This window comes from Microcaecilia unicolor, chromosome 1 (genome assembly GCF_901765095.1).
Source record: "Microcaecilia unicolor chromosome 1, aMicUni1.1, whole genome shotgun sequence".
NCBI lineage: Eukaryota > Metazoa > Chordata > Amphibia > Gymnophiona > Siphonopidae > Microcaecilia > Microcaecilia unicolor.
In genome coordinates, this window is record NC_044031.1 from 687419750 (window position 1) to 687443667 (window position 23918).

General features: G+C 44.0%; 1 protein-coding gene across 1 annotated transcript in view; it reads left to right on the forward strand.

The window, feature by feature from the left end:
- HERC1 (HECT and RLD domain containing E3 ubiquitin protein ligase family member 1) overlaps positions 1 to 23918 on the forward strand; it is a 736289-nt gene that overhangs the window by 355182 nt on the left and 357189 nt on the right. The window contains exons 39-40 of the mRNA XM_030188195.1: positions 13220 to 13971; positions 17820 to 18018. Coding sequence (XP_030044055.1) covers positions 13220 to 13971; positions 17820 to 18018 — 951 coding nt within the window. The remainder of the gene's footprint in view (positions 1 to 13219; positions 13972 to 17819; positions 18019 to 23918) is intronic.

Consider the following 23918-nt stretch of genomic DNA (forward strand, 5'->3'; position numbering starts at 1 on the left):
TTGTTTCTATTCATAAAACCTGGGCTTGAAATTTTAAAAGGTTATAGAGATACTCTTTCACTCTGCTATCCCAGATATTGCTGCTATCTTGCAACCATTTGATAGATGCGAATAAAATCCAGTATACAAAATAGTTAATATCTGCTTATTCCCATGTAGCTTCCCACTATTCCAGAACTTGTGGGATAGTTGTGTCTGTCAACCAGCAGGTGGAGATGCCCCACGAAGTTACTTCTTCTCTCCCTTCACTTCTCCCCTGTTTCCTGTGGAGCTCTCCTTTTCCAGCACAACAGCCTTAATTTTTTTTTTTTAAATAGAGGTTAGTATCAGTCCTGAGCCTTTCTCATCTGTGGTAAGACTTGTGGAGACTGTGAGATTTGTGGGGAGGGGGGGGGAGGAGGGAGAAGCTGGCAGTGGTAAGTCTGATTAAAGTTTGACTTGGAGCTGCTTGGAGGGCTGCAAGTTCTACGTGGTGCAGGGGAGGGATCCTGACTCGCCGCTTGGGAGACATTGTGCTGCGCTGGTGACAGTTGAGGTGAATGGCAACTCCCATGCAGGCAGTTAAGCAGTGTTCCCGCTTTGGAACCCACTGGCCGGCATCAGGGCATTGCAGTGTGCGCAAGCTGGGAATCCTGCAGGATGCAGAAAAAATGGTCTGCAGCAGCACATCTTTGGATTCGGTTCAGCATCCGAATATGCCCGGGTCTTTGGGCTGTCCATCAGGGCCAGTGCAGTTTTATGCAGGAGAGCGCAGGAACAACATCTTGGGTGGAGACTACCTTACTGTCTCCGGTGGTTATTTGCAAGGTGGCGATGGTTTGATGCTGCATACATTTGCCAAGCACTACAGAGTAGACATTGTAGCGTGCTCGTATGCTAGTTTTGGGGCTTCAGTCCTCAGGACGTGGTGCCAGGATCCCACCCACTCTAGGCATTGCTTTTGAATATCCCACAAGTTCTAGAATAATGGGAAGTTACGTAATAGAAGGAGAAATTAAGTCTAACCTGATGATTTTCTTTCCATTTTCCTTCCCACTATTCCAGAGACCTTCATGAGGTTTCTGAGATATTCAGTAAGAAGTATTAGGTCAAATAATGACCGTCACCTTGCATGGTGCTTCCTGCATGTCTCTTGTTCTCTACAGGTTGTCCAGAGATGAGAGAGAGGTCCACACATTTACTTGCCTGGTTAGTGTTAGGTTAGCGAGTTGTTTAAGTTGTGTTCTGAGTTTCTCCTTACTGCTTGTGTAAGTAAATACTGAGGAGCTGGACTGGATGCCAAGAGAGATATGTCTCTGCTCAGTTTTCAGTCCTCTATCTCTACCTGCTGGTTGATTGACACAACTATCTCACAGGTTCTGGAATAGTGGGAAGGACTAATGGAAAGAAAATGATCAGGCAAGACCTAATTTCTCCTTATTTTGCTCTTCATTCTTTTTCACTTTAAACACTAACACATTCTTAAAATAAATGATCCAATATGGTACATATTATTTGAAGTGAAATAAATGGTGTAGCGTTTTTTTATTACTTTTTTTTATTCGATATACCGCTCTTCCTTAAAACAATAACAGAGTGGTTCACAATATATATATATTTTTGCCTAATAGTGTTGTTTTCTTCTGCATCAACAAGTGGAAAAAAGTGAGGAAAGAATGTGGAGCATGCTCATGATATTCTTTCCAACCCATGTGTGTGCCTGTAGCTGTATTGTCTCAGCAGTGCGGCAGAAGAGTGTTATCTCCTTTCCCTTTGCTAAACCAGCCGCAATTGTATTACATGCTCCTGCTTCCACCACCACTGTTGCACCACTTCTTGGGCCAAAAGTGTTCTCAAGCACTGCCACCTCTCACCCTCCCCTCAAAAGGAAGTCTTTCATCTGGGAAGGGCGGAAGGTGGCATCGCGTAAGTGCAGGCATCTTCTGAAAGGCCCCTTGCTGGCAAAGAGCACTTTTGAAGCGGCCGGGGAAGAATTGTAACAGCGGATGCAGGAGGAGGATAGTAAATACGGGAGTGGTTTAAGGAGAGGATATGAGATCCAGGGGAAGGGGGGTAGTTATGGAGGGGGCTAGGGAGGGATAGGACAAATAAGATACCAGACCTGGGAAGGAGGAGAAGGGGAAATGTTGGATCCAAGAGGGGGATAGGGAGTGGAAGGGGAGATGAGATAGTGGAGGGTAGGAAGGTGAGATGCTGGTTATGTTGGCGGGGGAGGGGGGAAGGTAAGGAGAGAAAAAGGAGATGCAGGACTGGGGTGGGATAGGACCTTGAATCACGCCTAGGGGTGAGGAGGGGAGCATCATGGCTAAAGGCTGGCCCTTTATCAATGTCTCTTTGAGTTAGAACACTAAGGAGAGGGGTCTGAATGCTGTGTTATGTGACCATTTCATTGGACTAATAAAATTAAACCAAGTATGATAGTATATGAAACTATTATATGTCATTGCCAAGACTTGAAATGATGGCTGGTTTAACCATGACATTGGCCCCATCAGACAAAGAAACAGGAACACACTCTTGCTCTTCACAAATGCACACTTGCATACACACCTAATATTATGGTGCTGCTTGCTACTCATGTGACACCATCACTATCCCTCTGCCCTTCATCATATAAAGAAATTCCCTCAATGTCTTCCTGCTGTGTTCCTCAGCTTGCAGCAGCCCCCGCCCCAAAAGGCAGGAAACTCCATGACTTTCTCCAAGGTATGCCCTGTGTTTTTGCAGAACTAGTTCCCCTTCCCACCTCTTATAGAATCTTCACTTCTGTAGCAAATTAGCTCCCCTCAACTCATTACTTCTCTTCCTGTGACTAGAGCAGCCAGTGTGCTCACTGTTTGATCTTTGGCTGAATCCTACCAACAGTCTGCTACTAGTGACACTGGAAACATGCAGGACAGGCTCACTCACACAAAGGTAGGGGGATAGTTAAAGAACTACAAATAGAAAAATTATTCCCCATTCTTGATGGACCACCTTTTAATGATTCATATAGCTATTTCATTTTCTTTGTTATTAACTGTCTATGAAGCCCTCAGTGTGTCTTTTCACCAGTTTCCTCCTTGCCAAATTTGGTCTCATTACATTACATTTTCAGATAGTTGTTTTGCCCATAAACAGGGAGGCAGAGAAAGATCAACATTCTTGACCCCTTATGTATCAGTCTCTCCAACATGTTGGGTTGGAAAGGATAAAAATGGAAAAAAATGCTATAAAACTATTTCTGAAACCAGGAAATTAAAGCTTCAGGCAAGAGATCCATCATTTCAGAACTCTATAAGCAAATTGACTTGTGTACATTTTGTGATTCAGATGAGCCTTGTGCTTAACCCTACAAGAGCATAGCAGTTAGGAGAAGGTGGCTTTGGAGGAGGGCCAAGTGGAAGGCAAATTTAGTATTCAGTAAATTTTTCCTTTCATCTGAAGACCACTCAATATTTCATTTTTGGCCTAATTTTCTAAGCTTTTTTCCCATATAGACACAGTTCAGGAGACAAGTCTTGGTAAATTAGGTCCCTTCTGTAGTTTTGCCAGCACAGATCCAGCCTTTGTCTACCAACCTGAACATAGAGGAACATAAGGCGGAGCCTGAATTCCTCATAAAAAGTTGTCAGGCTTTTTTCCTCTCTTACCTCCCACATCTTGTTCTGGTCCAACCAGTGCCATCTTGTGCAGTGTTCTCCCTCAGACCTTTTGAATAGGCACACCATCTGGCTGGTTTTACTGACCACCTGGCTAACTTAACAGAACGTTTTATAATACTGTGTACTACTCCAGTGCCCCCACTTGGGTACTTATTCATGCCACCCAGCTGGCAAAAATTTCTGCAGAGAACACTGTTGTGGATGAGTGAGTGTGATGCATCTTCATAAAGAATTATTTTCATAGTAACATAGTAGATGACGGCAGAGAAAGACCTGCACGGTCCATCCAGTCTGCCCAACATGATAAACTCATATATGCTACTTTGTGTATACCTGACCTTGATTTGTATCTGCCATTTTCAGGGCAGAGACTGTAGAAGTCTGCCCAGCACTAGCCCCGCCTCCCACCACCGGCTCTGCCACCCAATCTCAGCTAAGCTTCTGAGTATCCATTCCTTCTGAACAGGATTCCTTTATGTTTATCCCACGCATGTTTGAATTCCGTTACCGTTTTCATCTCCACCACCTCCCGCGGGAGGGCATTCCAAGTATCCACCACTCTCTCCGTGAAAAAATACTTCCTGACATTTTTCTTGTCCTCTAGTTCTAAGAGCCTTCCCATCTACGGAAAAGGTTCGTTTGCGGGTTAATACCTTTCAAATATTTGAACGTCTGTATCATATCACCCCTGTTTCTCCTTTCCTCCAGGATATACATGTTCAGATCAGCAAGTCTCTCTTCATACGTCTTGTAACGCAAATCCCATACCATTTTTGTAGCTTTTCTTTGCACCGCTTCAATTCTTTTTACATCCTTAGCAAGATACGGCCTCCAAAACTGAACACAATACTCCAGATGGGGCCTCACCAACGACTTATGCAGGGGCATTAAAACCTCTTCTGCTGGTCACACCTCTCTCTAAACAGCCTAGCAACCTTCTAGCTACAGCCACCGCCTTGTCACACTGTTTCGTCGCCTTCAGATCCTCAGATACTATCACCCCAAGACCCCTCTCCCTGTCTGTACATATCAGACTCTCACCGCCTAACACATACGTCTCCCGTGGATTTCTACTTCCACTTCCTAAGTGCATCACTTTGCATTTCTTCGCATTGAATTTTAATTGTCAAACCTTAGACCATTCTTCTAGTTTCTGCAGATCCTTTTTCATGTTTTCCACTCCCTCCTGGGTGTCCACTCTGTTACAAATCTTAGTATCTTCCACAAAAAGGCAAACTTTACCTACTAATCCTTCGGCAATATCAATCCCAAATATATTGAACAGAATCGTCCCCAGCACCGATCCCTGAGGCACTCCACTACTCACCTTTCCCTCATCCGAGCGAATTCCATTAACCACCACCCTCTGGCGTCTGTCCATCAACCAGTTCCTAATCCAGTTCACCACTTCGGGTCCTATCTTCAGCCTGTCAAGTTTATTCAAGAGCCTCCTGTGGGGAACCGTGTCAAAAGCTTTGCTGAAATCTAAGTAGATTACATCTATAGCACGTCCCTGATTCAATTCTCCGGTCACCCAAAGAATTCAATGAGATTCGTTTGGCACGATTTCCCTTTGGTAAAACCATGTTGTCTCGCATCTTGCAACTTATTGGCTTCCAGGAAATTCACTATCCTTTCCTTCATCGCTTTCATTACTTTTCCAGTAACCAAAGTGAGGCTTACCGGCCTGTAGTTTCCAGCATCTTCCCTATCACCACTTTTGTGAAGAGGGACCACATCCACTGTTCTCCAATCCCACGGAACCCAGGATTTATTAAACAAATCTTTAAGAGGACCCGCCAGAACCTCTCTGTGCTCCCTCAGTATCCTGGGGTGGATCCCATCCGGTCCCACGGCTTTGTCCACCTTTAGATTTTCAAGTTGTTCATACACACTCTCTTCCTTGAACGGTGCTATATCCACTCCATTCTCATGTGTACTTTTGCCAGTCAATCGTGGTCCTTGTCCTGGATTTTCTTCTGTGAAAACAGAACAAAAGTATCTGTTTAGCAAATTTGCTTTTTCTTCATCATTTCACTAATATACCTGAAGAAATATTTGTCACCCCTCCTTACATTTCTAGCCATTTGTTCTTCCGCTTGTGCTTTCGCCAGACATATCTCTCTCTTGCTTCTTTCAGTTTCATCCGGTATTCCTCTGTGTTCCTCATCTTGAGTTTTTCTGTATTTCAGGAGCGCCAACTCTTTAGCCTTTATTTTCTCAGCCACTTGCTTGGAGAACCATATCGGTTTCCTTTTTCTCTTGCTTTTATTTACTCTCCTTACAAAAAAAGTTTTGTGGCCATATTTATAGCTTCTTTCAGCTTGGACCACTGTCCTTCCACTTCTCGTTCGTCCTCCAAGCCCATCAGCTCCTTCCTCAGGTATTCCCCCATTTTACTAAAGTCAGCACGAAATCCAGGTCTTTGAGTTTTGAGTGGCCGCCCTCCACTTCAGCTGTCATATCAAACCATTCTGTTTGATGGTCACTGCTGCCCAGGTGAGCACCCACTCGGCCATTTGGCACACATCCCCATTTGTGAGCAGCAGATCCAGCGTCGCTCCCTCCCTTGTGGGTTCCGTCACCATTTGTCTGAGCAGAGCACTTTGGAAAGCATCCATGATCTCTCTACTTCTTTCCGATTCCGCAGATGGAACCTTCCAATCTACATCCAGCAAATTGAAATCTCCCAGCAACAGCACCTCTCTCTTCCATATTGGGGAGGGAGATAATTTTCTAACTGCTTACATTGATACAAAGTACTTGGGTCTTTGAACTCCAGACTCTACCCTAGTTTTCAAAGTGAAAGTGTGCACACACTTTCACTTCAAAAATTATTTCTGTGAAACTACTCTTCCTTAGCGTCAGCAGCAGATGAATCCAGAGACTTGTGGTTGTGACCATCTACCAGCACGTGGAGATAGAGAACGATGGAATGCTCCTTGGTCAGTTAGTGTTCTCTATCTCCAGCAGCAGGTGGATGGATGGTCTCATCTGATGGTGGCTCCTGTTCTGGGTCTCTCAGTTCAGTAGAGCTTTGAGGTGTGTGGCTGAACGGTTCCACCTTTAGGGAGGGTACACCTGGTCACCCCAGGTCCCGCTCCCACCCTTCTCAATTCTCCTTCCTCACTGGAAAACAAAATTGGGCATAATTCTTTTAAATTCCATACCATTGGCTGCAGGAGAGATGCTGGTTTGGGCCAGTATAAAGGGCATAGTAATGGAGAGGATGTGAGTGTACTTCCAGCAGCACTGAGTTCGACAGGCAGGACTCCCAACAGCTGGCTCTCCCAGGGTGAGTGTATCTTTGCATTTTCTTTCACCTATGGGTCTGTTGTGGTTTTACTTTTGTTTTTCTTTGCAATGGCTGCTGAAGTTGTTAAAAGCTGTCCTCACTGTGGTAAGCATAGAGCAGCATTGGGACAGTTTCTGGATGGCTGTGCAGTGTCTCCTCTGGTAAAGGGGGCCGTGTACAGGGAGGACTTGTTATTTTCCCTTGTGGGAGAGATGAGGGCTCATTATCCTCATGGGGCCGAAAGTGGTCTGGCAGCCTTTTATACAGCAGTGTGATTCAGGAGCAGCGCTGCCGGTGGCTCCTTTACATGGCAGTGCTTCAGAGGTCCTTGCGTCAGCCGCTCTGGGGGTTGCTCTGGGGGTTTCTCCGGTGCTGGTGTCTTCTGACCTTCCTTCTCCCCCCCCCCCCCCCCAAGTTAATTTTGCTGCTCCATAATGTCTATATGTTGCGGAAGTCTGATAGGGGAACTGACAGTTCCTTTTTAGCTCAGCCTTTGGAGATTTTTGACTTGTTCCCTGCCTCAGTCTCAACTGATGGACCCTGCCCTGAAGAGGAGACGTTTGCACTCCAGCTCAGAAGTAGGGTCTATTGCTCCCCTGTCTCTCTTTCATTCTGAGGGACTCATTTCAGGGCAGCCCCTTTCTGCACAGATGCAGGAGGAATTGGAGGAGGGGGAGCATTTACAGTGGACTCTGATGATCCCACCGCAGTGTGGGTGTTTTATAAGGAGGAGTTGCCTTCCTATACCTAAGGCACAAAAGGTTCTTAATCTGCTGATCTTAAAATGGTGAACACTAGAAGACGCTTCAGTATTTTCCAGTGCATGTGGCTATGCAGGGTCATTCCATACATTGTCCTTCAATTGACGGTGGCTATGTCGTGTCTTTACTCCATTTCCATGCCTTAGCTGGAAAAGCTATGTTTGCCTAAAATGGATTCGTTAATGGCAGCAGTCACCAAAAGGCCAAGCTGTCTGTGGTGAGTTAAGATAAGTTCCAGAGTTGGTTAAATGCTGTTCCTAATGTGGGAGCCAGTGAACAGCATCAGGGCAGTGCACCCTGTGTGTTAGGTCCTCTGAAAGGGCCAATTTAGTGTTCTCATATTCTTAGATACCAATTTAGAGAACTTTGAGTCCCCTCAGTTTTTTCACAGAGGGCAGTTACTTTAACACCCTGAAAGTTTTCCTCACTTCTTTTGTGGAACTTTCTTTTTCTTACCAGAACTCTATTTATATTGACAGTACAGGAATTCCTTTTTTCAGCACCTTTAGAATGGAGTTTACTTAGTCAGGCTTAGTTCTGTTGGCTCCACGTTTGTGGAAATGTTAGGTATTGTTATTTTCTGAGGCTAGTGCACTGGTCTCCATGGTAACCATGGAACCTCAGTGCTGCCATGGGGGCATTTTCTCCAGGTGTAGTGTTTACAGCAAAATAGTTCTATTCTGGAAGGTGGCTGGCTTTCATCCTGAAGGTTGCAGGTTCACAGCTGGTTTGTGCATCATTTTAAAAGCTCTGGAACTCAGCTCTGTTTCAAATGGGGCTTATTTTACTTCACTCTGCCATTTTGCTTGCCTTGACAAGCAGTTCACTGTATGGCTGGAACAGCTAACACTGCACTACAGTGCTAAAGGTAGCTATGTTGGTTTGCCACAGCTGCTCTGGCCAAAACTATTACGTACCAGCTCCAGCCACCACTGTATCAGCGGCACCATTAGCCTGTATGCTGTAGTGTCTCTAAATGCTTCTTTTGCACCTTTTCTTTGTATTTGACTGCTAGCGATTATTACGTAGCTACTTCAGTGTAGAAGAATAACTTAATGGTTAAAGCAACCAGCTGAGAGTGAGCACAGAGATCTAGAAGTTGCTGGTTCAAGTCCCAATGCACCTTGCCATCAATAGTGCACAATGGTACAAACAGCCATATTCTGCTACACCATCTAGCTCTGGCTCTCTGCTAAACTAGTTAGTTCCAAATGAACAGCCAGTTCTAATGCACAGCCACTCAAGCCATACTTGACCCTCTCAGCAAATAGCTCTGGCTTAGGCATTGGACAGCTGCTTGACTTCTCAGTCACATTTAGCAAGCTACCTTTTAAAGATAAACTTTTGTTTTGGAGAAGATCTAGAGAAATTGAGTAAAGACCTAGGGGACTTCAAGTCTTGGAGATTGCCAGAAGACAAGTCTAAAGATTCTTTTAAATTCTCTCTCTCATCTTAGGTTTCGTGAGACCAAGTGCAAGCCAGACAAGTCTAACCTGCAGGGTTTCTACTTCAACAAAGACAGGCCGTCTTTCATTATGCCAGAAAGAACTCGGCTTCAAACTCCAGGTCTATCAATGCCTTCTGCATCTCCCAATCATGGGGTCTCAGTTCGCTCCTTGGGTTTCATAATAGCAGAATTCCTTTCCAGGTTCCATGAGGAGTGGACCAAAATTACCTCAGACCAATGTGTCTTGGAAATACTAAAGCAAGGTTACAAACTGGAGTTCTCCCATTCCACTGCAGATTTTTTTTTCTTGAAATCTCCATGCAATCTCCAGCCCAAATAGTGGCGTAGCCACAGGTGGGCTTGGGTGGGCCAGGGCCCACCCATTTATGGCTCAGGCCCACCCAACAGTAGCACATGTTTAGTGATAACTGGTGGGAATCCCAAGTTCCACCAGCTGAAGATTTCCCCCTGATGGTAACGAAAATGCTACTCTCCACAACACCGGCACCTGCGCATGCTCAGTTTTCAGTGCATTCCTGCTGCCAAGGTGGAAAGAAGCGTTTTCCCACCAGCTGAGTTTTTTTTTTTTAGGGGGGGAGAACACTTGGTGCCCACCCATTTCTTGCCTAGGCCCACCCAAAATATGTTGTCTGGCTATGCCCCGGAGCCCAAATATCAAACAGTTCAAGCCACCTTGCAAATGCTTCTTCATTTAGGCACAGTCAAGACTGTCCCCAGTTGCAATTGGGGAACAGGAAGTTATTCTATTTACTTTGTAGTTCTAAAGAAGTGAGCTTCTTTCTACCTGAGTTTGGATTTCAAAAAGTCAGAGTGTTAAAGGTTTAACATTTCACAATGGGAACATTGCAGTTGGTAATAGTTTCAGTCCAGCAGAAAGAGTTTATAACCTCCCTGGATCTCAAGGAAGCATGCTTTCATATTCCCATTTCACTTTCCCACGGAAGATTTGTGATTTGCAATCCTTGGTTAACATTATCATTTATGACCATGTCATTCAGCCTTTCCACATCACCAAGGACATTTTTTCAAGGTCATGGTAGTAGTGGCAGCCTTCATTCGCAAGGATGGATTGAAGGTTTATCTATACCTCACGATTGACTGATTTGCGACTCGTCCTTTCAAGAGAGGCTGCAAGTTTCATCCAAGATAGCTGCTCTTCTTCAGTCCTCAGGACTGGTATTCAATTTCACCAACAGACAGTTGTTTCCAACACAAATCTTGGTGTATCTGGGAGTGATATTCGACATAGGCTTAGGGAAGACATTTCATCCTGTTGTTCATCAGCAAAAGATTCACACCAAAGTCAGGTTCTACTTTCCCTACCAGATCTTGGGGTCTGGGAATATGTTCCAGTTCTGGGTGCAATGGCCTCTATCTTTCACATTCTTCCATGGGCCAGATTCCACATTAGACCACTTCAGGGGTTCCTTCTCAGCTGTTGGTCTCCATCTCTCTTGGACCCTCCAAGCCAAACTCAGCCTTAACTGGTTGAAGGGCTGACAAGCAGGCAGGTTGGTTGCTTGGCTAGCAGGCAGGCAGGAACAGGTGAGTGCAGTGGAGAGCTCAGCAACAGGACTGGAACAAGCTGGAATAATATGGTGCAGAAGAGAGCAGAGCAGCAGGATTGGAGCAAGCTGGAACAAGCTGGAGCAGATGGACTGGAACAAACTGGGGCAGACGGACTGGAACGAGCTGGATCAGGCGGACTGGAACAAGCTGGAGCAGTTGGATTTGAACGAGCTGGGAGAAGCTGGATCAGGCGGCCAGGAACAAGCTGGGGTAGATGGACTGGAGCAAGCTGGAGCAGAAGGACGGGAACGAGCCGGGAGAAGCTGGATCAGGCGGCCAGGTACAAGCTGGAGTAGGTGGACTGGAACAGGTGGGAAGAAGCTGGATCAGGCGGACTGGAACAAGCAGGGAGAAGCTGGATCAGGCGGACTGGAACACGCTGGAACAAGCTGGATCAGGCGGACTGTGACAAGTTGGACTGGAATAAGCTGGAGCAGAGGAGAGCCCAGCAGCAGGACCGGGATAAGCCGGACAAACGAACTGGAGTAATCAGGAGCAGAAAAGAGCAGAGTAGCGGGACTGGGACACGCTGGGACAGATGGACTGGGGTGAGCTGAACAGGCGGACTGGGCGACGCTGGTCTGGACAAGCTGGAGCAGGTGGGCTGGACAAGTTGGATCAGGCGCGCTGGAGCGGATGGACTGGGCTCCTTTGTCAGAAGCTCATTAGGTCCAGCTCTGGGACCAGCTGGATCGTGCAGACTGGAACAGAATTTCAATAGGTCCGTCTCAGGCACAGACAGTGAAGCCGCGAGGGCCACACAACAGCCTCCTGGCCTGTCTCACCCCAGGACGCCGCCGCAGCGCGGTCGGGCCCGGTCGCACGAGGTGCTCTGTATTGCCCAGGTCACGTCGCCCTCACCACCGGGGTTCAGGACATCCGCTCGTGCTGTGTCTGGCTGGCGGGGCGTTCTCGAATCGCTGGTCAGGGTAGCCCTTTCGTCAACTCAGTATCCGCCGTGCTGGTATGCCGCTCCCGCGTGGGAAAGAAACGGCCGAGAGTCAGAAAACTGGAGATCTTCTGTCCGCTCGCTCGGATTCCAGCGCGGGACCGGCAAGCGGGTCGGGAGGGCAGTCCGCCTCTACTTTACCGCCCCTCGAAGCACCCAGAGACTCTCAACCGGCGCCCGATGGATAGAGCGATCGGGTTGCGAGGTAGGACCCAGTTCCGTCATGGTGGTGTTCCTTGTGTGACCTTTTGGGTTTTGGCTGTTACTTGGTTGGGCCTTCTGGTGGCCGTGTGGTCAGGCTAGGTCGTCTGAGGTGCCGCATTCACAGGTCTTTGTTGGCGATAGGGTGGCCGCACGAAGCCACAAAATATGGCTACGTCTCACCCTTGTTTCTCCTTGTCTCCGGACGCACGGATCGCTCTCCGGTTCACAGCTCAGATGTCCAGAGCAGTCCGGGAGCGGTTTGGTGCGGGAGCTCTGTATTAGGGCTCCTATCTGTCGGCCATCTTGATTCATCTGCTGCTGACGCTAAGGAATGAAAAATTATTTCTTACCTGATAATTTTCTTTCTTTTAGTTGCAGCAGATGAATCCAGAGGCCCACCATTTTTACAGCGGTTCCTATCGATTAGTTCTCTATTGGAACTTGTGCTTCATTTTTACATGTTTGCAGTTCTTGGTTTAGCACTTTACCCTGTGGGGAAGGAGAAATGTTATAATTCTGTTTGCTTCTGCTTTGTTATGAGAAATACTAACTGACCAAGGAGCATTCCATCCTATAAGACACTGCAGTTCAGCGTTCTCTGTCTCCACCTGCTGGTAGATGGTCACAACCACAAGTCTCTGGATTCATCTGCTGCAACTAAAGGAAAGAAAATTATCAGGTAAGAAATAATTTTTTGATATGCATTTACACTCGCTAGTTTTTGTGAGAAAATTCTGACGTGTAAGTGGAAGCCCCTTCAGAACCCTGTCTCTGGGAGCATCTTTATTCACAGCAAAATTCACACACACACATGGAGAACAGTTTTCTAAAAGCCAATTCTACCTATGGAAATGATTTAGTAAATTACCCTATCTATGATCAGCCATCATGTGGTGTCTTGAGCCATTCTTTGCTTTTCAGTTAAATTTTGTGTTTCTCATAAAAACAGGTAAATGATTATTTAAATTGGAAGTCTTCTGTTATATGTTTTAAAATGGCAATGGTGTTTGTGTGTTTCTTTTTTTTTCCATTATTACATGCATTTTAAAGAATCTGCCATCTTATGAAAACATATCGCTGTGGACAAAATGTTCTTTAGTAGTATTGTATCTGGCTCTTGCATTTAGCTGCATTCTTCACATTTTCTAATCATTGTCTTCCCTTTAACTATAATTCCTTATACCATTGATTCTTTCTCTTTTTAAATGCACATTTACATCTTCTTTTGCTTTCATTATTTCCTGTACTTTCCTCCTGTCTGTCCCTCACTTGCCTCTTCCTGTGTCATTCTGATCTTTATTAAAGCTTCCCAACTTTTTGGTCGCCTAGTGACACTCCACTGTATAACCTGGAGCCCTGTGAACCACTGCCATTTGATGTCTCGAGGTTTCGAGGACTGACTGCTTCCATGCTGTTGGATCTTACTTATCTTACTGGTATCCACGAGGACCTGGGAAAGCAAAGCACTAAACGACATGAGAAAAAACACAGACATGAATCTGAAGAGAAGGCTGACAATGAGCAGAAAACAGAAGGTGACTCTGTATCAGACCTAAGACCTGCACAAAGTTTTGACGAAGGCAAAGGTCATGGTACTACAGGTTCCAAGTCAGAAAATGAAATTGCATCATTTTCTGTAGAAACGACACAGTTTAGTTTAGAGTCTCAACATCATTCACTAGAAGGAAAGAGAAAAAACCATGAACATGCTTTAAGAAACCATGATATAATACAGTCAGAAATCAGAGCAGTACAATTATCCTATTTGTATCTTGGTGCTATGAAATCACTTAGTGTTCTTCTTAGTTGCAGTAAATATGCAGAATTATTACTGATACCAAAAGTGCTGGCAGAAAATGGCCATAATTCTGATTGTGCTAGTTCTCCAGTTGTCCATGAAGATGTTGAAATGCGAGCCGCCCTGCAGTTCTTGATGCGTCACATGGTGAAAAGGGCTGTTATGCGCTCGCCCATAAAGAGAGTTCTAGGACTAGTGGATCTGGAACGAGCTCAAGCCATGATATATAAACTAGTGGTTCATGGGCTGCTCGAGGACCAGTTTGGCAGCAGAATTAAACAAGGTATGATTTTTTTTTCAATTATTAAACATGAGTAAAAGACTGAATATCATTTTAATGACAGTTTGAGTACATTTCCCACTAACATATTCAGTAATGAAAGTAAATTACAGGATGTGCTGAAATCTGATATTCTCCTGAGTTTGCTCCATTTCAGAGTTCTTTTGTTGAGTCAAGCTTTTTTGACCAATAACATCAGACTAATCAGGACTTCTACTGAGTTGAAAATACTTTTGCTAGTTAAGTGGTCTGCAAAACGTTCAAAATAATATTATTGGCAATAAAATATCCATTCATATAGCTGAATATCCAAGTATTGCAGTTAATGCAATCAGTGATTATGTGGAGGCCTTTGTTTTAGAAACATCTCCACATGTAAATTATATCATTTACTCATTCATATTGTATACACATGTGAATGGTGATATCAAAAAGCAGCTATTGACAAGTGGAGATCCACATGCACAGATTTCAAGGGGGTGTGGTGGAGGCATGGCTTGAGCACACCAGAAATCTGTGTGTTTCCCATTTTACAATGTACATAAGTATTGCCATACTGGGACAGACCGAAGGTCCATCAAGCCCAGCATCCTGTTTCCAACAGTGGCCAATCCAGGTCACAAGTACCTGGCAAGATCCCAAAACAGTACAATACATTTTATGCTGCTTATCCTAGAAATAAGCAGTGGATTTTCCCAAGTCCATTTTAATAATGGCTTATGGATTTTTCTTTTAGGACAGTATCCAAACCTTTTTTTAAACCCTGCTAAGCTAACTGCTTGTACTACATTCTCTGGCAATGAATTCCAGAGTTTAATTAAACATTGAGTGAAGAAATATTTTCTCTGATTTGTTTTAAATTTACTACTTTGTAGCTTTATTTCATGCCCCCAAGTCCTTGTATTTTTGGAAAGAGTAACCAATTGATTCATATCTACCTGTTCCATTCCACTCATTATTTTATAGATCTCTATCATATCTTTCCTCAATGGGAATAGACTTTTTGAGAAAAATGTCCCAATTGGGTTTTGCACCAGCACAAAGGCTTTCAAGCATTTTCAAATAGTATTTGGTTTGGCCAAGATTTTATTTCCACCTCTAAAATGAAAAATTATAAAAATTGCCATCTCTGTACTTAAATGGTGTCACTTGTATATATAGGTTTGTAAAATGTGCTGGCTACATGTGGAAGCAGTGCCTCCTAAATCGCTGCTTTCATAGGGAAGTGCTAGTTCAAGTTTGTGCTGCTTATTTTTTACAGCCTATTTATATGTAAAATGGTGGGGGGGTCTCTGTATATTTAAGCAAATATACATGCACTCCTACACGTCCTTATACGTATTTTTCAAAACGCTGTACATTGACAGAGCCTTTGTAAAATACTGTTGAAATTGAACACGTCTTAACCTGAACATCTCAATTCCAATCTCCATGTTCTATGTAAAAAGGACCTTCACATCAATGGCTTAGTCAGAAGGCAATTTTTGTCTGGGCAAGAAGCATTCTCCGAAGACAAGCAGGATGTAAATATTCTTAGATATGGTTGACATCTGCACAGGAAAGCTGCCCAGTCTATCTTCTAGAAGCATTTGGCAGCCTCACACCATGCACGCACACATCTTCACACATGTTGCTGTTACGTGGGACATGTCACTGCTCATAGTGTCAAAGTCATGGCTGCATCTGTAGCCCAGTTGAGATAAGCCTCCATAGTGGAAATTTGCATGGCTGCCATGTGGTCCTTAGTCCACATGTTCACATCCTGTTTGGAGCAGGACTTCTGATGCAACAGTTGGTTTGGCCAGTCAGTCACGAAGAAACATTTTCTGGTCTAGAATCTTAACTCCTTTCCTCCCCCCCCCCCCCCCCCCCCCCGAGCCCTTTTTTCTGCTCCAAGCTTCCCAACAACAAAAACTAAAAAGGATGGCTATATGGTTGTTGACAGTTCTTGTTCAGTACTCCTGAGCCCTGCCTGTTGCAGGCCTTGTTCTTATTCCATTTTTTTTTTAAGGGAAGCCTGGTAGCTAGGAATTCCCACATGTAAGAATATTTACATCCTGCATGTCCTTGTAGAAAACAAAGTTACTCATCTGGAACAGGTGTTCTCCAAGGACTGCAGGATGAATATTCTTAAATACCCACCCCCTTCTCCTTGGAGTTGAATTTCCCTGAGCTATACATTCTAAACTGAGCTGAACCTGCATGACAGCAGCAGGTGGGAAGATGTGCACATGTGTGGTACGATGCTGCCAAAGGCTTCTGGAAGATATGCTGGGTAGCATTTCCGTATGTGCTCCATCGGATGACATCATCAACATGTAAGAATACATCCTGCAGTCCTCGGAGAACACTTCCTCTAGGTAAGTAACTTCGTTTTTATGCCCATGTCCCTCATCAGCTTTTAGATAGGGTTGATCATAGCTTGAAGCACTCTTCTCCCAGGCTGACCGCAAATGACAATTTATCCATTCTGTAATGTTTAGTATAGTTTTGCATTTCTCTCGTGCAGACATTTGTTGTTTTTCTAATAGGAGGTAAGTTGAGATTTAATGAAGAAAGGAGCAAGCTTATTTGATCTTTGATTTTCTTGTGAGGTACAGCACCTGTTCCAATAAAAACATTGGTGGGTTTTGTGTTCTTTCTCTGTACAGAATAAGCAACTGTTAAGCTTTTCTAAGTTGGAGCTTTATGTACAAAGAAGACAATCATCTAAAGAATGGCATTCCGTCTGTTTGGGTGACATAAGATTGAATATGTAAAATTGAATTGATTTTTGTAACAGATGAAGAAACTGCCTTTTTTTCCCTTTTTTTTTTTTTTTTGAAAACTGCAAACTAAAATATTGAAGACTAAGCTTTTAATTCCCTAATCTTCTTGCTGAATATATAGCATCCAAGAATACTGTTTTTTGGTAGCCATATAGTAAAAACTAGAAGAGCTGAATGGGTCAAAATGAGGATGTTTAAGAATGTTCAAAACCAGATTTAGATTCCATGTAAAAACACTATAGAAACTTGTGGTCTTCAAGAATATGACCAGATGTGTGAGATAAAATGTCTTCTTCATGGATAAATCCCCTTACTGCAGCAATAGTGATGACAGACTTACTTAAGGCCCATTTTAGATAAAGAGATTGGAATTAAGATGCCCCGGTCAGGTCTTGCTCACTTGCCTCTGTATTTTACAGAAAGCTTGGAGACTTTTGTAAAATAAACGTAAGGGTGTGTAGGAGTGCATGTGTTTTTGCCAGTACAGTAGCAAGGGCAGCCATTTTACAAATAAACCAGTGGAAAAATAACCTATAGGAACACGAAAGCGGTGATTTCACAGTATCCACATGTAAACGGCTCTGTTACTACAGGTATCATGCTCATTTCATAAATCTGTACATATAAGTACCATCAATTAATTAGTGAGACTGCTTCCCTTGGCCCCCTCCCCATCTGCCATTTTGGATGTAGAAACAAATGCCAGGGAATAAGGGAGAATTAATTCCTTGTATCAAGCCTTAGCTGTCTGTGCTGGTGCAAAACCTGACGGGAAAATATTTTTCCCATACATGTGTGTTCCTACTGTAAGATGGGGAATACATTTGTAGATTTTTGCCCTGCTAAATCTCCTCCCCTTTTGAAATCTCTATATGGTGTGTGGATCTCAGCAAGTAAATAATGACTTTCTGAAATTGCCATCGATATCTGCAAATGCTAAACTAACCACTCTAATTTGCTTACAAGTAATCCTATATCAGTTCTTGCTCTGAGTTACTGTGACCTGTTCATAAACCTTGGTGCAGACTGAGAGTTAATGGATCTGTAATTTTCAGTAAAACAGTATTTATTTTACATTTACAGACGTAGATCAGCAAGTAGAAGACAGTGATCACACCCAGCAGGCACAGACACCAGTTACTACTAGCCCATCTGCTTCCAGCACCACATCTTTTATGAGCAGTTCTCTGGAGGATACAACAACTGCTACTACCCCAGTAACTGATACAGAAACTGTGCCAGCTGCAGAATCACCTGGAGTTATGCCTCTTAGTCTCCTGAGGTACAGTATTTGCCTTACTGTTCTGGAAGTAAAGCTTTTACATAAGTACATAAGTATTGCCACACTGGGACAGACCAAAGGTCCATCAGGCCCAGCATCCTGTTTCCAACAGTGGCCAATCCAGGTCACAAATACCTGGCAAGAGCCCCAAAATGTTCAATACATTTTATGTTGCTTATCTCAGAAATAATCTAATAATGGTCTATGGTCTTTTCCTTTAGGAAGCCGTCCAGACCTTTTTAAACCCCGCTAAGCCAGCCACCTTTACCACATTCTGTGGCAACGAATTCCAGAGTTTAATTACACGTTGAGTGAAGAAATATTTTCTCCAATTTGTATTCATTTTACTACCTCGTAGCTTCATCACATGCCCCCTAGTCCTAGTGTTTTTGGAAAGAGTAAACAAACAATTCACGTCTACCACTCCACTCATTATTTTATAGACCTCTATCATATCTCCCCTCAGTCGTCTTTTCTCCAAACTGAAGAGCCCTAGAGGCTTCAGCCTTTTCTCTTAAGGAAGTCGTCCTCCCCCTTTATCATTTTTGTCGCCCTTTCTGTACCTTTTCTAATTTCACTATATTTTTTTTGAGATGCGACGACAAGAATTGAACACAATATTTGAGGTGCAGTCGCACCATGGACCGATACAAAGGCATTATAACGTCCTCACTTTTGTTTTCCATTCCTTTCATAATAATACCTAACATTCTATTTGCTTTCTTAGCCACAGCAGCACACTGAGCAGAAGGTTTCAACGTATCAACAACGCCGCTGCTGAAATCCTTTTCTTGGTCGGTGACTCCTAACGTCAAACCTTGCATGACGTAACTATTATTCGGGTTCCTGTTTCCCACATGCATCACTTTGCACTTGCTCACATTAAACATCATCTGCCATTTAGACACCCAGTCGCGTGAGGTCCTCTTGTAATTTTTCACAATCCTCTCGCAATTTAACAACTTTGAATAACTTTGTGTCATCAGCAAATTTAATTACCTCACTAGTTACTCCCATCTCTAGATCCTCCCATCTCGTAAGGTCCTCGTAATTTTTCACAATCCTCTCGCAACTTAACAACTTTGAATAACTTTGTGTCGTCAGCAAATTTAATTACCTCACTAGTTACTCCCATCTCTAGATCATTTATAAATATGTTAAAAAGCAGTGGTCCCAGCACAGACTCCTGGGGAACCCCACTATTTACCCTTCTCCATTGAGAATACTGACTATTTAACCCTACTCTCTGTTTTCTATCTTTTAACCAGTTTTTAAGCCACAATAGGACACTACCTCATATCCCATGACTCTCCAATTTCTTCTGGAGTCTTTCATGAGGTACTTTGTCAAACGCCTTTTGAAAATCCAGGTACACATTATCAACCGGCTCGCCTTTATCCACATGTTTGTTTAACATAGTAGATGACGGCAGAAAAAGACCTGCACGGTCCATCCAGTCTGCCCAACAAGATAACTCATATGTGCTATTTTTTGTATATACCTTACCTTGATTTGTATCTGTCATTTTCAGGGTTTACCCCTTCAAAGAAATGTAATAGATTGGTGAGGCAAGATTTCCCTTCACTAAATCCATGTGGGTTTTAATCCATGCTTTTGAATATGCTCTGTAATTTTGTTCTTTATAATAGTGTCTCTACCATTTTGCCCGGCACCGACATCAGGCTTACTGGTCTTATAATTTCCTAGATCCCCTCTGGAACCTTTTTCTAAATATCGGCATTACACTGGCCACCCTTAAATCTTCCGGTACCATTCTCGATTTTAAAGATAAATTACTTACTACTAACAATAGTTCTGCCAGTTCATTTTTCAATTCTTTCCGTACTCTGGCATGAATACCAAGCGGTCCAGGAGATTTGCTACTCTTCAATTTGTCAAGATGACCATTACATTCTCCAGGTTTATAGAGATTTCATTCAGTTTCTCTGACTCAGCTTTGAATACCATTTCTGGCACTGGTATCTCTCCCAGATCTTCCTCGGTGAAGACTGAAGCAATTCGTTTAATCTCTCCGCTATGGTTTTGTCTTCCCTGATTGGCCCTTTCATCCCATTGTCATCTAGCAGTCCAACTGATTCTTTTGCTGGCTTCTTGCGTTTAATATACCTAAAAAAAAGTTTACTATGTGTGTTTGCCTCCAACTCAATCTTTTTTTTCAAAGTCCCTCTTTGCTTTCCTTATGAGCGCTTTGCATTTGACTTGACATTCCTTATGCTGTTTCTTATTTTCAGTCGGTTCCTTCTTCCATTTTCTGAAGGATTTTCTTTTAGCTCTAATAGCTTCCTTCATCTCACTGTGTAACAATGCCTGCTGCCGTTTGGTCTTCCTTCCTCCTTTTTTAATACACGGAATATATTTAGCCTGGGCTTCCAGGATGGTATTTTTGAACAGCATCCACGCCTGATGTAAATTTTGACCCTTGCAGCTGCTCCTCTGTTTTTTTTTTTCACCATTATTTTCATTTTATCATAGTCTCCTTTTTGAAAGTTAAATGCTAACATATTGGATTTCCTGTGTATAATTACTCCAAAGCTAATATCAATTCCGATCGTATTATGGTCACTGTTATCAAGCGGCCTCATCACCATTGCCTCCCACACCAGTTGAATCTGTTTACATATTCCTTTAAAATATTTTATTTATAATGACTGTTTCAGAGGGACCCAGGATTTCTCCATGACTCCACTGGAGACGTCATTTTTGCCCACTGTACATTTCAGCTGGCTTCTTCACACTAGCCCCGGTACTTCACCTGCTGCTCTGCGTGGGGAATCCCTTTATCCAGTCCAAGCTGTATGATGTTGGCTTTGTAAACATCACCGTTTTAGTACAGTGGTTACATCTTTTTTATCCATGCACCACAACCCTGACTTTCCACCTGGCACGGACTCTAGTGTCTGCTTGATGGGGCCAGAAAGGCATCCATTATCTTTTTCACCTCTTAATAGAGGAAGGCAGGTTGAAGCCTTTTGAGGACCTGCAGTCTACTTACTCAGTTCCTAGTTCGGATCATTTGCTTATGTTCTACTTCGACATTATGTCCACAGCTTGGGTTGGACTAATTTGACTGAGGACATGCAGGATACTCTAGCCACAATGCTCACACTTGGCTCTCAGAACAGAGTCCTGCTAACATATCACCATAGGTTCCTGAGAGACACCACAGAGGATGTAGATTTTGCAGTTTTGGCTTGCCGGTGGTCAACAGAACTTGCCTCATCTATTACAGCTGACCAGATTGGGACAGTATGTTACTGTGTAGTCTCGCTTTTGCAATATCCAGCTCTGGGAGCTTCTATACAAATTTGCACTTTGCCTCTACATTGCTCCCCAGCAGGTTTTTAAAGTGCCTTTTGGTTTCTTGGCAGCTTGCCCTAAATGTCAGCACACTCCAGCTATTTTGAGCCATATGTTTTTGGGGTGCTTTTGTATTCAAGAGTTCTGGAAATGTATCTTCTATCATACCTTGCACCAATGGTCATATCAACTTTCTTTCAACTACTACTACTACTACACACTTCTAAAACGCTACTAGGGTTACGCAGCGCTGTACAGTTTAACAAAGAAGGACAGTCCCTGCTCAAAGGAGCTTACAATCTAATGGACAAAATGTGCAGACAATCAAATTGGGGCAGTCTAGAGTTTTCCTGAATTAGGTGTAGAATGGTTAGGTGCCGAAGGCGACATTGAAGAGGTGGGCTTTGAGCAAGGATTTGAAGATGGGCAGGGAGGGTGCTTGGCGTATGGGCTCAGGAAGTTTATTCCAAGCATAGGGAGAGGCAAGTCAGAAAGGGCGGAGCCTGGAATTGGCGGTGGTGGAGAAGGGTATAGAGAGGAGGGATTTGTCCTGTGAGCGGAGGTTTCGGGTAGCAGTGTAAGGGGAGAAAAGGGTAGAGAGGTAATGAGGTGCTGCAGATTGAGTGCATTTGTAGGTTAGTAGGAGAAGCTTGAACTGAATGCGGTACCTGATCGGAAGCCAGTGAAGTGACTTGAGGAGAGGGGTGATATGAGCATATCGGTCTAGGCGGAAGATAAGACGTGCAGCTGAGTTCTGAACGGATTGAAGGGAGAATTGATGGCTAAGTGGGAGGCCAGTGAGGAGTAGGTTGCAGTAGTCAAGGCGAGAGGTGGTGAGAGAGTGGACGAGAGTTTGGGTGGTGTGCTCAGAGAGGAAAGGGCGAATTTTGCTGATGTTATAGAGAAAGAAGCGATAGGTCTTGGCTATCTGCTGGATATGCGCAGAGAAGGAGAGGGAGGAGTCGAAGGTGACTCCGAGGTTGCTGGCAGATGAGACGTGGAGGATGAGGGTGCCATCGACTGAGATAGAGAGTGGAGGGAGAGGAGAAGTGGGTTTGGGTGGAAAGACAATAAGCTCTGTCTTGGTCATGTTCAGTTTCAGGTGGCGGTTGGACATTCAAGCAGCAATGTCGGACAAGCAGGCCGATACTTTGGCCTGGGTTTCCGCAGTGATGTCTGGTGTGGAGAGATAAAGCTGAGTGTCGTCAGCATAGAGATGATATTGGAAACCATGAGATGAGATCAGCGAGCCCAGGGAAGAGGTGTAGATTGAAAAAAGAAGGGGTTCACCTGTCTCAGACACACACACTCTCTCTCTCTGTCTTACTACTATTACTACTTATCATTTCTAAAGCGCTACTAGATGTACGCAGCGCTGTACACTTGAACATGAAGAGACCTTCCCTGCTCGACAGTGCTTACAATCAAATTAGGACAGACAAACAAGAGATAAGGGAAAAGTGAGGATGATAAAAAAGGGTTCTGAACAAGTGAATAAGAGTTAGGAGTTAAAAGCAGAATCAAAAAGGTGAGCTTTTAGCTTAGATTTGAAGATGGCCAGAGATGGAGCTTGACGTACCGGCTCAGGAAGTCTATTCCAGGCATATGGTGCAGCAAGATAAAAGGAACGGAGTCTGGAGTTAGCAGTGGAGGAGATGGGTGCAGATAAGAGAGATTTACCCAGTGAACGGAGTTCCCGGGGAGGAATGTAGGGAGAGATGAGAGTAGAGAGGTACTGAGGAGCTGCAGAGTGAATGCACTTATAGGTCAATAAGAGGAGTTTGAACTGTATGCGGAAATGGATAGGGAGCCAGTGAAGTGACTTGAGGAGAGGGCTAATATGAGCATAACGACCCTGACGGAATATTAGTCGTGCCAGAATTTTGAATAGATTGAAGAGGAGAGAGATGGCTAAGTGGGAGACCTGAAGAGGAGAGAGATGGCTAAGTGGAAGACCTGTGAGAAGCAAGTTGCAATAGTCTGAGCGAAAGGTGATAAGAGTGTGGATGAGGGTTCTGGTAGTGTGCTCAGAAAGGAAAGGGCAAATTTTGCTGATATTATAGAGAGAAATGACAGGTTTTAGCAGTCTGCTGAATATGTGCAGAGAAGGAGAGGGAGGAGTCAAAGTTGACCCAAGGTTACGAGCTGATGACAGGAAAGATGAGAGTGTTATCCACAGAAATAGACAATGGGGGAAGAGGAAGGTTGGTTTAGGGGGAAAGATAAGAAGTTCAGTCTTGGTCATGTTTACTTTCAGATGGCGCTGAGACATCCAGGCAGCAATGTCGACAGGCAGGCTGATACTTTAGCCTGGATTTCGGCTGAGATTTCTGTTGTGGCGAGTAGATCTGGGAGTCATCAGCATAAAGCGATACTGAAACCAAGGGATGAGATCAGAGTAGCAAGGGAAGAAGTATAGATAGAGAAAAGAAGAGGTCCCAGGATAGATCCCTGAGGTACACCAACTGACAGTGGGATAGAAGTAGAGGAGGATCCACTATACACTAAAGGTACGCTGGGAGAGATAAGAAGAAAACCAGGAAGACAAGAGCCCTGAAATCCAAGTGAGGACAGCGTATCAA